The sequence below is a fragment of the Hermetia illucens genome, chromosome 7 (genome assembly GCF_905115235.1).
Source record: "Hermetia illucens chromosome 7, iHerIll2.2.curated.20191125, whole genome shotgun sequence".
Lineage (NCBI taxonomy): Eukaryota > Metazoa > Arthropoda > Insecta > Diptera > Stratiomyidae > Hermetia > Hermetia illucens.
In genome coordinates this window covers 10,087,343-10,098,173 of record NC_051855.1, presented here as the reverse complement: position 1 = coordinate 10,098,173, position 10,831 = coordinate 10,087,343, and the positions used below count along the sequence as shown (strand labels likewise).

Sequence of the window (10,831 nt, the reverse complement as noted above, 5' to 3'; positions counted from 1 at the left end):
ATTCAAATTACTCTTTGGGATGCAATATGTTTCCTATGTGATACAACGCTGTGTATGATTGTGTGTGGGGGAGAATGTTCTTTTAATTCAATGCATGTATGTGTTGAACTTTAAATTAAAAAATAAACAAAAAATCTTTTTTATTTCAAGTTTCGTATATATTTCTTTTTAACAGAGAGAATTTTAGAATTTGTTTTTTTTTTGTTTAAGAATTTTTAGTCTTATTTTTGTCGTTTTTTTTTTTCTTTATATGAATGTAATTAATTTATTTATTGAAAGTTTTTGCTTCTTTATTTCAAACTTGTATATATATATTTTTGTTGTTCACTTTTATTGTAAACTAATGTAAATTTTTTATTTTATTTAAATTCATTTTGAACATATTAAAAGTATTCGTAAATTCCATCGCCTTCTTTCCGTGAAGATTTATTTATTTTTTCTGTTATGCTTTGTATTTATATTCAATAATCTGTTGTATCTGTTTATTTTCAAATTTTACCACTCTAAGCTTTAGTTTCTCTTTCTAAAAAAAAAAGTACTCAAATTGGGACATTCTGGTCTTTTTAAAGAAATGATAATCTTGAAATCGTTCTTTTCACTTCTTTTAAATATTTTCAATTTAATAATTTATTTTAAATATTTTTTTTTCTTTGTAATTCATCCAATTTAAATCTTTGTTTGCTTTTTTCTTCATTTTAAATTTATTAATTTATATTCCTCGAATAATATTTTTCTTAATTAAACGTATATTTGCTTGTTGATTTTCATTTCTCTTTTTTTTTTTAATTAGTTATCTATCCGTTTTCTCTCCGATGTTGAAACTGTTCCATCTTCTTCGGTAATAATAGCGTTTAATTTTTCTGGATTTGTTATCTCAATGTCTATAGATTCACGAAGAATGATTGTTTCGATTATCATTGACTGCGGTCACGTTTAGTGGTGTTGTAGCTCCCGATGATGGTAACTTTTGATCTTCACTAGGCGTGGGTGGTGCATCCTTTCGTGGCGGCATTCGCTCATTGATTGCATCTAGACCCTTTGCTTCAGCAAATGATGTAATCTTGTGATTTGGTGAGAATCCTTGAAGCGCTGGAAGGAACAAATAAAAGTTAATAATTTCACCTAAAATTAGGCGCTGCTAGAGTTCCTTTATTCATTGGTCAGACTAGGGCAGAGCATCGTAGGAACCGAGAGAGGCTATTAACACATCGTTCAATAAGTCCCGGGACTAGCGTAGAAATGGCGCTAATAATGCCATTTATATACGCTGACGCCGATTCACCCGAGCGATGTTTTGGGCAATGATCAGTCTGGAGCTGCCTTTACTGCCCTCGGTAAAAAGATCATGGAGCTGTGTGAGTTTATAAAGGAGCGCAGGAACATTCACCAAAATATAAGGTCCATGATAAGAGGCATCCGTTTGACGTACGGCAAGGCCCAGGATGAACGAGTAGGGAAGTCGCCGATTGGAAAAGTGAACCAGGCAACTCAAGTAACGCCGGTTCAAAACACAAAAGGGGAGAAACCGGGGAAGAGGCTGCGCGAGAAGCTGAATGACTCAACAGGCTGCTGGCCCCGAAAAGAAAAAAGGACTCAACTCCCAAAAAGGCGGAGTTCATGAAAAGTACGTCTGAGGCTACCAGGGAAAATACTGCAGTGGCTACCTCGAGAAAAGGGATCGAGCCTTCAAAGGCGGATACGGAAGCTTGGAGGAAGGTAGAACCGCGGAAAAAAAGTTATCGGAGGAAGATTAGACCGGAGGTGATTTTCATTTCCAAACGGGGCGAAGGGTCATACGCCGACATTCTCAGGAAATTGAAGGCAGACCCCGAACTCACCAATTTGGGAGACAACGTCAGCCGCATTAGACGGTCCCAGAAGGGAGATCTTATGTTGGAACTTAAGAAATCCAAGGATGTAACCGCGGACAAATTCTTGAGCCAAATCGGGAAGACTTTAGGACAGGAAGCCGACATAAGAGCTAGCAGGCCGGAGATCATTATAATCTGCAAAGATATAGATGAAATCACGACGAAGGAGGAGGTTCGCGAAGCGTTGGAGAAACAGTTCGATCTTGCCGGACTACAAGAATCAGCGGTGAAAACGCTAAGGAAAGCCTATGGGGGAACACAAACCGCCATCATCAGCCTACCAGTGGAGAACGCACTCAAACTGTTAGCAGCAGGGAGAGTGAGAATAGGCTGGGTTATGTGTCGCCTTAGGGAACAGGTGGCGTTAAAACGGTGCTTTAGATGCCTTGGCTTTGGTCACATTGCGAAGGCATGCACTAACCCAAATGACAGGTCAAAGTAATGCAGGAGATGCGGAGTGGAAGGCCACATCAGCAAGGACTGCGGAGCTGACCCAAATTGTCTACTGTGCAAAGGAAAGGAGGGTGTGGACCATCGGCACATTGCGGGCAGCAGCAGGTGCCGGGAATACAGGAGAGCCCATAGCACAAATCGCAGATGAGGTTGATACAAATCAACCTCAACCACTGCGAGGCGACGCAGGATCTACTCGCGCAAACCATCTGCGAGAAAAACATCGATATGGCCATACTAAGTGAACCATACCGAAACCGCGGTGGTAGCGTTTGGGTCAAAGACCAAACGGGCCAAGCAGCGCTGTGGACTTGCGGAGAACAAGCCTTCCAGGAAATAATGGAGCACCCGGAGGAGGGCTCCATCAGAGCGAAGGTGAAGGGCATCCACATCTACAGCTGCTATGCTCCACCCAGCGTTACACTCGTCGAGTATAAGCGGGTGCTTGCTGCTCTTGTTTTGGATGCAAGAGGACGTTGGCCGATCATAATAGGAGGCGATTTCAATGCGTGGGCTCTTGAATGGGGCAGCCGGGTAACTGATGTGAGGGGACGTGTTTTCCTCGAAGCATTGACATTCTGGCCAAAGAAATGAGTGTCCTGTACAATGCAAGACATATGGAGGGGCATGCACAGCGTAGAAATGCGGCAAGGTCAGAGTCGCTTGATCTCTGGCAACGCAGATGGGACGAGTCTGCGAAAGGTCGGTGGACGCACAGGCTCATTCCCAACATTAGGGTGTGGCTTGAGCGAAAACATGGGGATACCAACTACCACATTACCCAGTTCCTCACGGGACACGGTGGTTGCTACAGGCGGTATCTGCACCGCTTTGGGTTGGATGATTTTCCGAACTGTCCCAGATGCGATGGCATACCGGAGGATCCAGAGCATGTGATGTTTCACTGCCCACGATTTGCGATGGAGAGAAGGAGCTTAAACCAGGTGCTGGGCAGGAGCGGGACCCCGGAGAGCTTGGTTACTGAGATGCTGGAGTCCGAGGAGAAGTGGCTTGCGGTTGGCTCCGCAATCATCCAAATGCAGGAGGAGTTGCTGAAAGAACAAAGAAGGAGGAAAGCTGCAAATAGGAGAAGGATGAGTGCCTAAGAGCAAACCTACCCCGCGAAGTAATAAAAAAAAAAAAATACCAAGGTTCAGAAGTACCAACCTTCAGATAAGATGTGTCAAAATTTGATGTAATTCGAAACATAACCAAGAAAGCTATAATGGTTAAACTGACGCTACCTTTCCAATCGTGAAAAAATGGACCAAACAGAGTTTCGTGTGGTGATAAAACATTGTTTTCTAATGGGGAAAAAACACTGTTCAAGCTGAGCAATGGCTTGAAAAACGTTATCCGAACTCTACTCCGTAAAAAAATTTGTCGATGGTTTTCGACGTGAAACGCGGACGTGCTGATACAAATAATTCAGAACGTTCGGGTCGGCCAAGTAATCTCGATCTGGATCAGGCAGACGACTTCTGGAGAAGTGTTTGGAGCGAACCTAGCCGTTGCAATTTAGGAGCAGCGTGGCTCCCACACCTTATGCGTTCATACGAAGGCCTCCCGGAAATGACCATGCCTGACATTACTGAAGCTGACGTAGAAGCAACCCTTGAAAAGACAGGTAACTGAAAGACGCCAGGAGTTGACAAGATTCACAACTTCTGGCTGAAGCGGTTCAAGAGCACTCACAGGATATTGGCAAATCAATTTAATCAGATGATTGCCGATCCTGATTTAGTTCCATCATTTTTCACCAAGGGGGTAACTTTCCTCATCACCAAGGAACAGGGTTTCTCTTGCCCTTCAAAATGTCGACCAATTACGTGTCTTCCTACCATCTACAAGGTTTTCACTTCAGTTCTGTGCGCGAACATCTCAAAACATCTTGATTTTCATAAATTGATAGCTGAGGAGCAAAAAAGATGCGCAAAAGGCTCTCGAGGCTGTAAAGAACAGCTTATAATCGATACGCTGTAAAGCTGGCTGTCCATCAGAAACGAAATATCTCGACAGCCTACATCGATTATAAATCAGCCTTTGACTCCTTATCACATTCGTGGTTACTACAAGTATTACGCTTGTATAAAATCAACCCGAATGTCGTTCTTCTTCTGAGGACATTAATGAAGAATTGGAGCACGAAGCTATCGGTATCCTCACAAACATCAGGAGAGATACCAATCAGGCGTGGCATTTTCCAAGGCGACTCTCTAAGCCCACTGTGGTGGAGCTGTCGAAAAATTAAGGATCACTATCCCACGTCATCAGGGAGAAAGGGGAGTACTTGATTTAAAAAGCGCGGTGCGGTGCGGTAGTGGGAATCTTGGCTGCTGTGGCATCTAATGTTACAAGCGTACGGGAGAGACTGAAACTGGTTCCAGCGACGGACCCGTTCAGAAGAAGCTCAATTGTTCGCGGAGGTGAATATCATTTCCAAACGTGGTGAAGGGTCATATGCTGACATTTGAAGAAAAGTGAAGGTAGACCCCAAACTCATCAACTTGGGAGACAATGTCAGCCGTATTAGACGGTTCCAGAAGGGAGATATTATGTCGGAGCTCAAGAAATCCAAAGATGTAACCCCGGACAAATTCTTGAGCCAGAAAGCCAATCAGAAAGTCTGTTAGGACAGGAAGCCGACATAAGGGCTGGCAAGCCGGAGATCACTATAATCTGCATAGATATAGATGCAATGACCACCAATAAGGAGGTTTGTGAAGCGTTGGAGCGGTGAAAACGCTAAGGAAAGCCTAAAGGGGAACGCAAACCGCCATCATCGGCCTACCAGTAGAGGCAGCACTCCAACTGCAGCAGGGAGAATGAGAATAGGCTAGATTATGTGTCGTCTTACGGAGCAGGTGACGTTGAAGCGATGTTTTCTGTGTATTGTCCTCATTAAATAAATAAATAAATAAATAAATAAATAAATAAATAAAAAGAAGAAAGTCATCTTTCATCAAGACAACGCACCGTGCCACAAGTCAATCAAAACGATGACCAAATTCAACGAATTAGGCTTCCAACTGCTTCCTCATCCTCCGTACTCGCCGGATCTGGCCCCCAGCGACTGCTGCTCCAGGGAAAAAGATTTGGCTCAAATGAGGAGGTGATCGCTGCTACTGGGGCTCATTTTGAAGGCTCTCAAGGAAAAGGGCACAGACGATCACACTTAGGAACAGACGAAACTCCATATCAGTCGAATCCTCAAAGGGTCATGATCAAATTTTCCAATCAATGAATGCAAAATGGCTTCATACTAGTTTTAATGCTTCGACTGCCCTTCGTAGCCATCCTATCTTCATAAAAGGGCTCCACAAGTTAGCTAACTCTATAATAATTTCGCCGCAGTCGGTTCCAAGCCCGGTTGTGAAAGAAACAGGGATGAATAGCTTCAGTTTGAATGGCTGCACACCACCGCAGCGTCTCAAGGGGTAGGTAAGGAAAGTGCAGAAACGTCGGAGTCTGGCAGATGACACCTGACAGCAAGAGATAAAATGCACCACCAAAAATGAGAAGAAGGAGAAATTTGAGGTTCGGCACGGCACGGATAACCGGGCCGTCTGACTTGGTGACTGGGTCGGGCTCCCGTAATGGACAGTACGGCGTTGAAACGGCTACTCGTTGGGCGGTACGACGTCTAGGCCTTACGACGACCAGGAGCATTATACCGTATGCTCCAGCTGTTTCGCCACAATGTGTAGCGACCACTTCAGCAAGTTGGCGTAGGCAGCGGGTGAAATGGACTGAAGAAATTAACCTCTTCATCATCCGCTCCTATTAGGAGATAACGGCGGGTGAGGGTATGACATCCTTTCGCCCCTTGCACCAGATATTCGTCGAACGTTTTCCGCAATTCGCGCACGTGACTGCGCAGCGAGTCGCAGACCAGTACCGCTTTATGACTCGCACAATCCCGGCCATCATCAGGGAGCGTGTTCGACTTGACGGTCATCGCGGAAACTGGTGACCAAGAGTCGATGGGGACAGAGACGGCGGCATCAACAGCACCACGAAGTATTGCAGGCAACAGTTTCAATGCTCGCCGAAGCACTCTTCTCCACCGTCCAGCTGAGGTTCGGGACGAGTTCCAAAGAGTGTGTATAGAATTTTCGGAAATGGACCCTTTGCATAGGTCAGGTGTTCCCAGGTTTTACAGGAACTATGTCATCCCCAGTGAGACACCCGTAGTTGAAAGTCTGGACACACTAAAGTAGAAACTTTCTGTCGTATGCAGTCGGTTACGGCGGTATGGCGAAAGTCACTCCAGAGCTGTCTAGAATGCAACGTACGCAGATCTTTCAACGAATCCCAACAGAGCGTCCAGACAGCACAGTTTTCAGTGACGGAAGCGAAAGAATACTGGGGGGTGGACTTTGGGCGTTATCTGCCCAACATGCAAAGCGTGTTGAGTGGATCACCGCCGAAGGCACCCGCCATGCCAATACGCCTGGCATGAGTTTTGCGGATGTTAGCGAAGAGGAAGTTCGACGAGCCATAAACAGCTCGAAGAACTGGAGGGGTCCAGGCCTAGATCGGATGCAGGGCTTCTGGTAGAAAAAGTTCACCAGCATACATGGCCGGTTGGGACGCAGCATAAATCCGGTCATTAGTCGGCCCGAGGATTTTCCAGTCTTCTTCACTGCGGGGACTACCTACCTTACCCCAAGGCTTTCGAAAGCGTCCCGCAAATCGCATTGATCCGAAACTAATAAAGTTTTTGGCGACAGTCATGGAAGCGTGGCACACCACCTTATCAGTGCCTTCATCTGAGGGTGCCAATACATTACAGCCTATACGGAGGGGCATCTTGCAGGTGGATTCGTTGAATCCTCATTGATTTTCCATGGCCTTGACTACTGAATGATGCTAGAGGGCATGGTTTTGCAATAAAGTATGGCCTACGTGCTAAGTGCGAACTGACACACTTGATGTACTTAGATGACATCAAGCTGTATGCTGGTACTGACGACCATCTTAGAAGTCTGTTGCGAATAGTAGGCATGTACAGCCGTGATATTCGGATGGATTTTGGATTAGACAAGTGTCGAATCCAAGTCATCCGCAAAGATCTTCACGGGCCGCATGCCGGACATAACATTGGTGACCTCCACATCGAAGCTATGACCAAGACAGACTTCTGCAAGTACCTAGCAAGGAACCCTTGCTCGAGTTAGTGATTTGAAGGATGCTCAGCTGTCTGAATTTTTGCGACGTGTAAAACTTTTAGTACCAGCTCCCGGGGAAGAATAAAATAAGCGCATAGAATGTATTTGCTATCGCTTCATTGGCTTATGTATTCCGAATATTGCCGTGAACGAAGACTGATTTTGAAAACGTCCAGCGGCAGATACAGACAAGTATGTCCAAATTACGAATGCATCATCCAAACTATGCCGTGGAGCGGGGCGCTTATTTTTATAGCAGAGAGCAGGTGAGCCCTTGGATGCGACTGTCTGTAAGGCAGACTGTGGGTTGACTCCATACTTTTTGGGGGTCACATTTTGAGCCTTCACTCCCTTATGTTTCACCCAATATCAAATATGGAATCAGTTTCGAAAAGTACTGATTGAGACCTTTCATTTGATCCCCCTCTTTGCTACATTCTGTGAAAAAAACCCTCCATTCCCTCTCACCAATTTTCATGATAATCGGTCTAGCCGTTTCCGAATAAATCGGGTGTGACAGACAGACGGACAGATAGACACCGACTCGATTCTAATAAGGTTTTGTTACACACAAAACCTTACAAATACCTCGCTTGAGAAGACAAAGAGAAATGAGGATGTTCTCGGTCGATATGAAGATTAAATTAGGGGAGATGATTATGTTGCTCGCGTTGGTGATATTGTGGTTCCCAAGATAGGCCTCAACTGCGTTGGTTTGACACGTTACACAGTGGATTGAAGATCTCCTCCTAACTAACTGTTTCTCTTATATTAATTTAATTTTATTATCTTGCATTATGTTTATTTATACATACCGTTTTTAAGAGATGTCTTTCCACCTGATAGCGCTCCCAGGGGTAATGCACCAGTTGGCGTTAATCCCTTCAGCTGTAGAACTGATTCTGACTCCTCCCTGTTGATAAATAAAAAAAAAAAGATATAAATAGAGAAATAAGTGCAAAGAAATAAAGTATGTTCTTTATGTTGTAATATGTAAGGCAGTCCGACGGGCGGGGCTATTTCGTTCTCTCTTAGATATAGATATTGTCTTTATAAACTTTCTAAGCAGGAGCTTCGCCGTCTGTCTCCCTATGCATTGTTTGAATTTGTATAGTGGAGAAAAAGCATTGCACACGTTATGCGTTCTTCAATCATTTGCGCATAAAAAAAAATTTACACCCCCCCCTTTTGCATGTATGGGGACCCGCCCTTAAATTCGACGTAAAAGGATGTAACTCACTGAATGCGTGAGCGTTCACAGATTCCACCTTTCAACCAAACTTGGTGCCAATCGCTACAACCGTCTCTGAGAAAAATGCGTGTGACGGACAGACAGACACACAGACAGACAGACGGTCGCCGACAGTTCGCACGAGCTGAAACTGTCGCGGAATGGCAAGAGCAATTGGACGAGTCAGAAAAAGGCCGTTGGACTAACAAAATCATATGGGATATCCGGAAATGGATCGTTTTGACCTAACTTAATTCTTGAGCGGACACGGAGGCTATCGAGCATATCTGTATCGATTTGGGCGTGATGATTCGCCATATTGCCCACAGTGTGCAAACATTCCAGAGGACGCAGAACACGTCTTTTTCCACTGCCCCAGATTCGAAACCCAAAGGGCTACATTAGAAGCTACAACCGGGGAGCACTTTACACCCGAAAATATCATGGAGCTTATGGTGAAAGCCAAGGGGATATAGATCGAAGTTGAAAAAGTGATTACAGCCATCGGAAAGAAGCTTAGGCAGGAGGAAGGCAGAAGAAAGAATGAACGCGAGAGGAACACGAATGTTGACATGAGCGCAGAATAAATTCTGATCCAGTCTCGCGACGTAATACCAAATGGGAGTCCCGCGGGGAGAGTGGAAGGAGAAGGAGGTGGTTTTAGTGGGTGGTAGGAGCCTGCGGGCGGTAGCTTTTGAAGCTTTCTACCTTCCATCCGGAAGAAAAAAGACAGACGGACAGACAGGTCTATATTCAGTGCAAGGATCTCGATGAAGTGACATCCAAAGGAGCTTGCGGAAAGCCTATGTCAATACTCAAACGGCCACATTGCGATTGCCAGTGGACGCCGCGCAGAAGTTATTGGCGGCCGGGCAGGTTCGAACCGGATGGGTTGTCTGCCGTCTGAGAGAGCAGATTTCTCTAAAGAGGTGCTTCAAGTGCCTCGCGTTTGGCCATTTCGCGAAGGCATGCCCCAGCGGCATTGATCGGTCCAATCGATGCAGAAGGTGTGGGGAGGAAGGCCATATTGCCAAAGCGTGCAGTAGGAACCCCAAATGCTTATTGTGAGTGAGTGTGAAGTGAGGGACGGGACTACCGGCATATTGTCGGGAGTGCTAAATGCCCGGAATTTAGGAAGGCGCTGACTTCAATGAAAAAATGAGGTTTACTTAAATAAACCTGTAAGGTCGCTCAAGATTTACTCGAGCAGACCGTCTATGAATCCTAGGTGGAAATTGCCATCATTAGCGAACCTTATAGAAACCGTCACGATGGCGTGTGGGTTATAGATTCGTCTGGTGGAGCGGCGATATGGGCATGCGGTAGACAAGCCATACAATGTACTGGGAATCAGACATACAGCGGCTTTGTGTGGGCGAAAATAAACGGGGTATATGTGTACAGGTGTTACTCCCCACCAAGTCTGACACTGCCCGAATTCGAAGAAATGCTTGACAGTCTTGTTCTCGATGCAAGGGGTCGTAGTCCAAGGGTGATTGCTGGTGACTTCAATGCTTGGACCCGTGAGTGGGGTAGCAGAGAGACAAATGCAAGGGGCGTCTATTAGACGCTTTTGCACAGTTGGATGTCGTTCTCGCCAACGAAGGATATCTAAACGCCTTTCAGAAAGGGGGGTGTACCGCAATCGTAGACCTAGCTTTTGTCAGCCCTGCACTGGCACGTGGTATGTCTTGGTGCGTCAGCAAGCACAACACCCACAGCGATCACCAGGCAAGGGAGGACATAAGACCATCATGCCCGAAATCGAGAAAGATGTCAGGCTGGTCCGCTAAAGCTCTGGATGAGCAGACCTTCATGCAGGTGTGGTTAGACCAACCTAATAAAGCCGGCCCATGTGGCCCAATGCATCGCCAAAGCGTGTGACGCGTCCATGCCGAGGAGGTGCTCTTTCCCCAGTAGAAGACCAACCTACTGGTGGAATGTTGAACTGGCCAGCCTTCGATCAGCCTATCACCGAGCCAGAAGAGCGGCTCAAAGACCGGTAGGCAGAATCGACCAAGGGCAAAAAGAGTGCGCCTATAAGGAAGCTCGCAAAACCCTCAAGCTCGCCATCCAACGGAGCAAGAGGGAATGCTTTAAGGAGC

The 10,831-nt window shown here is 45.8% G+C and overlaps 1 protein-coding gene across 9 annotated transcripts in view; it reads right to left on the bottom strand.

Annotated features, from left to right (window-relative positions):
* Positions 1-289: 289 nt before the first annotated feature.
* The window catches only part of LOC119661005 (serine/threonine-protein phosphatase 2B catalytic subunit 3-like), a 134,053-nt gene continuing 123,511 nt past the window's right edge, over positions 290-10,831 (bottom strand). For all 9 annotated transcript variants that reach the window (XM_038070130.1, XM_038070125.1, XM_038070131.1 and 6 more), the window contains 2 exons: positions 8,311-8,408; positions 290-1,089 (listed from right to left, as the gene is read on the bottom strand). In XM_038070130.1, the coding sequence (XP_037926058.1) occupies positions 890-1,089; positions 8,311-8,408 (298 nt within the window). In that variant the 3' untranslated portion in view covers positions 290-889. The remainder of the gene's footprint in view (positions 1,090-8,310; positions 8,409-10,831) is intronic.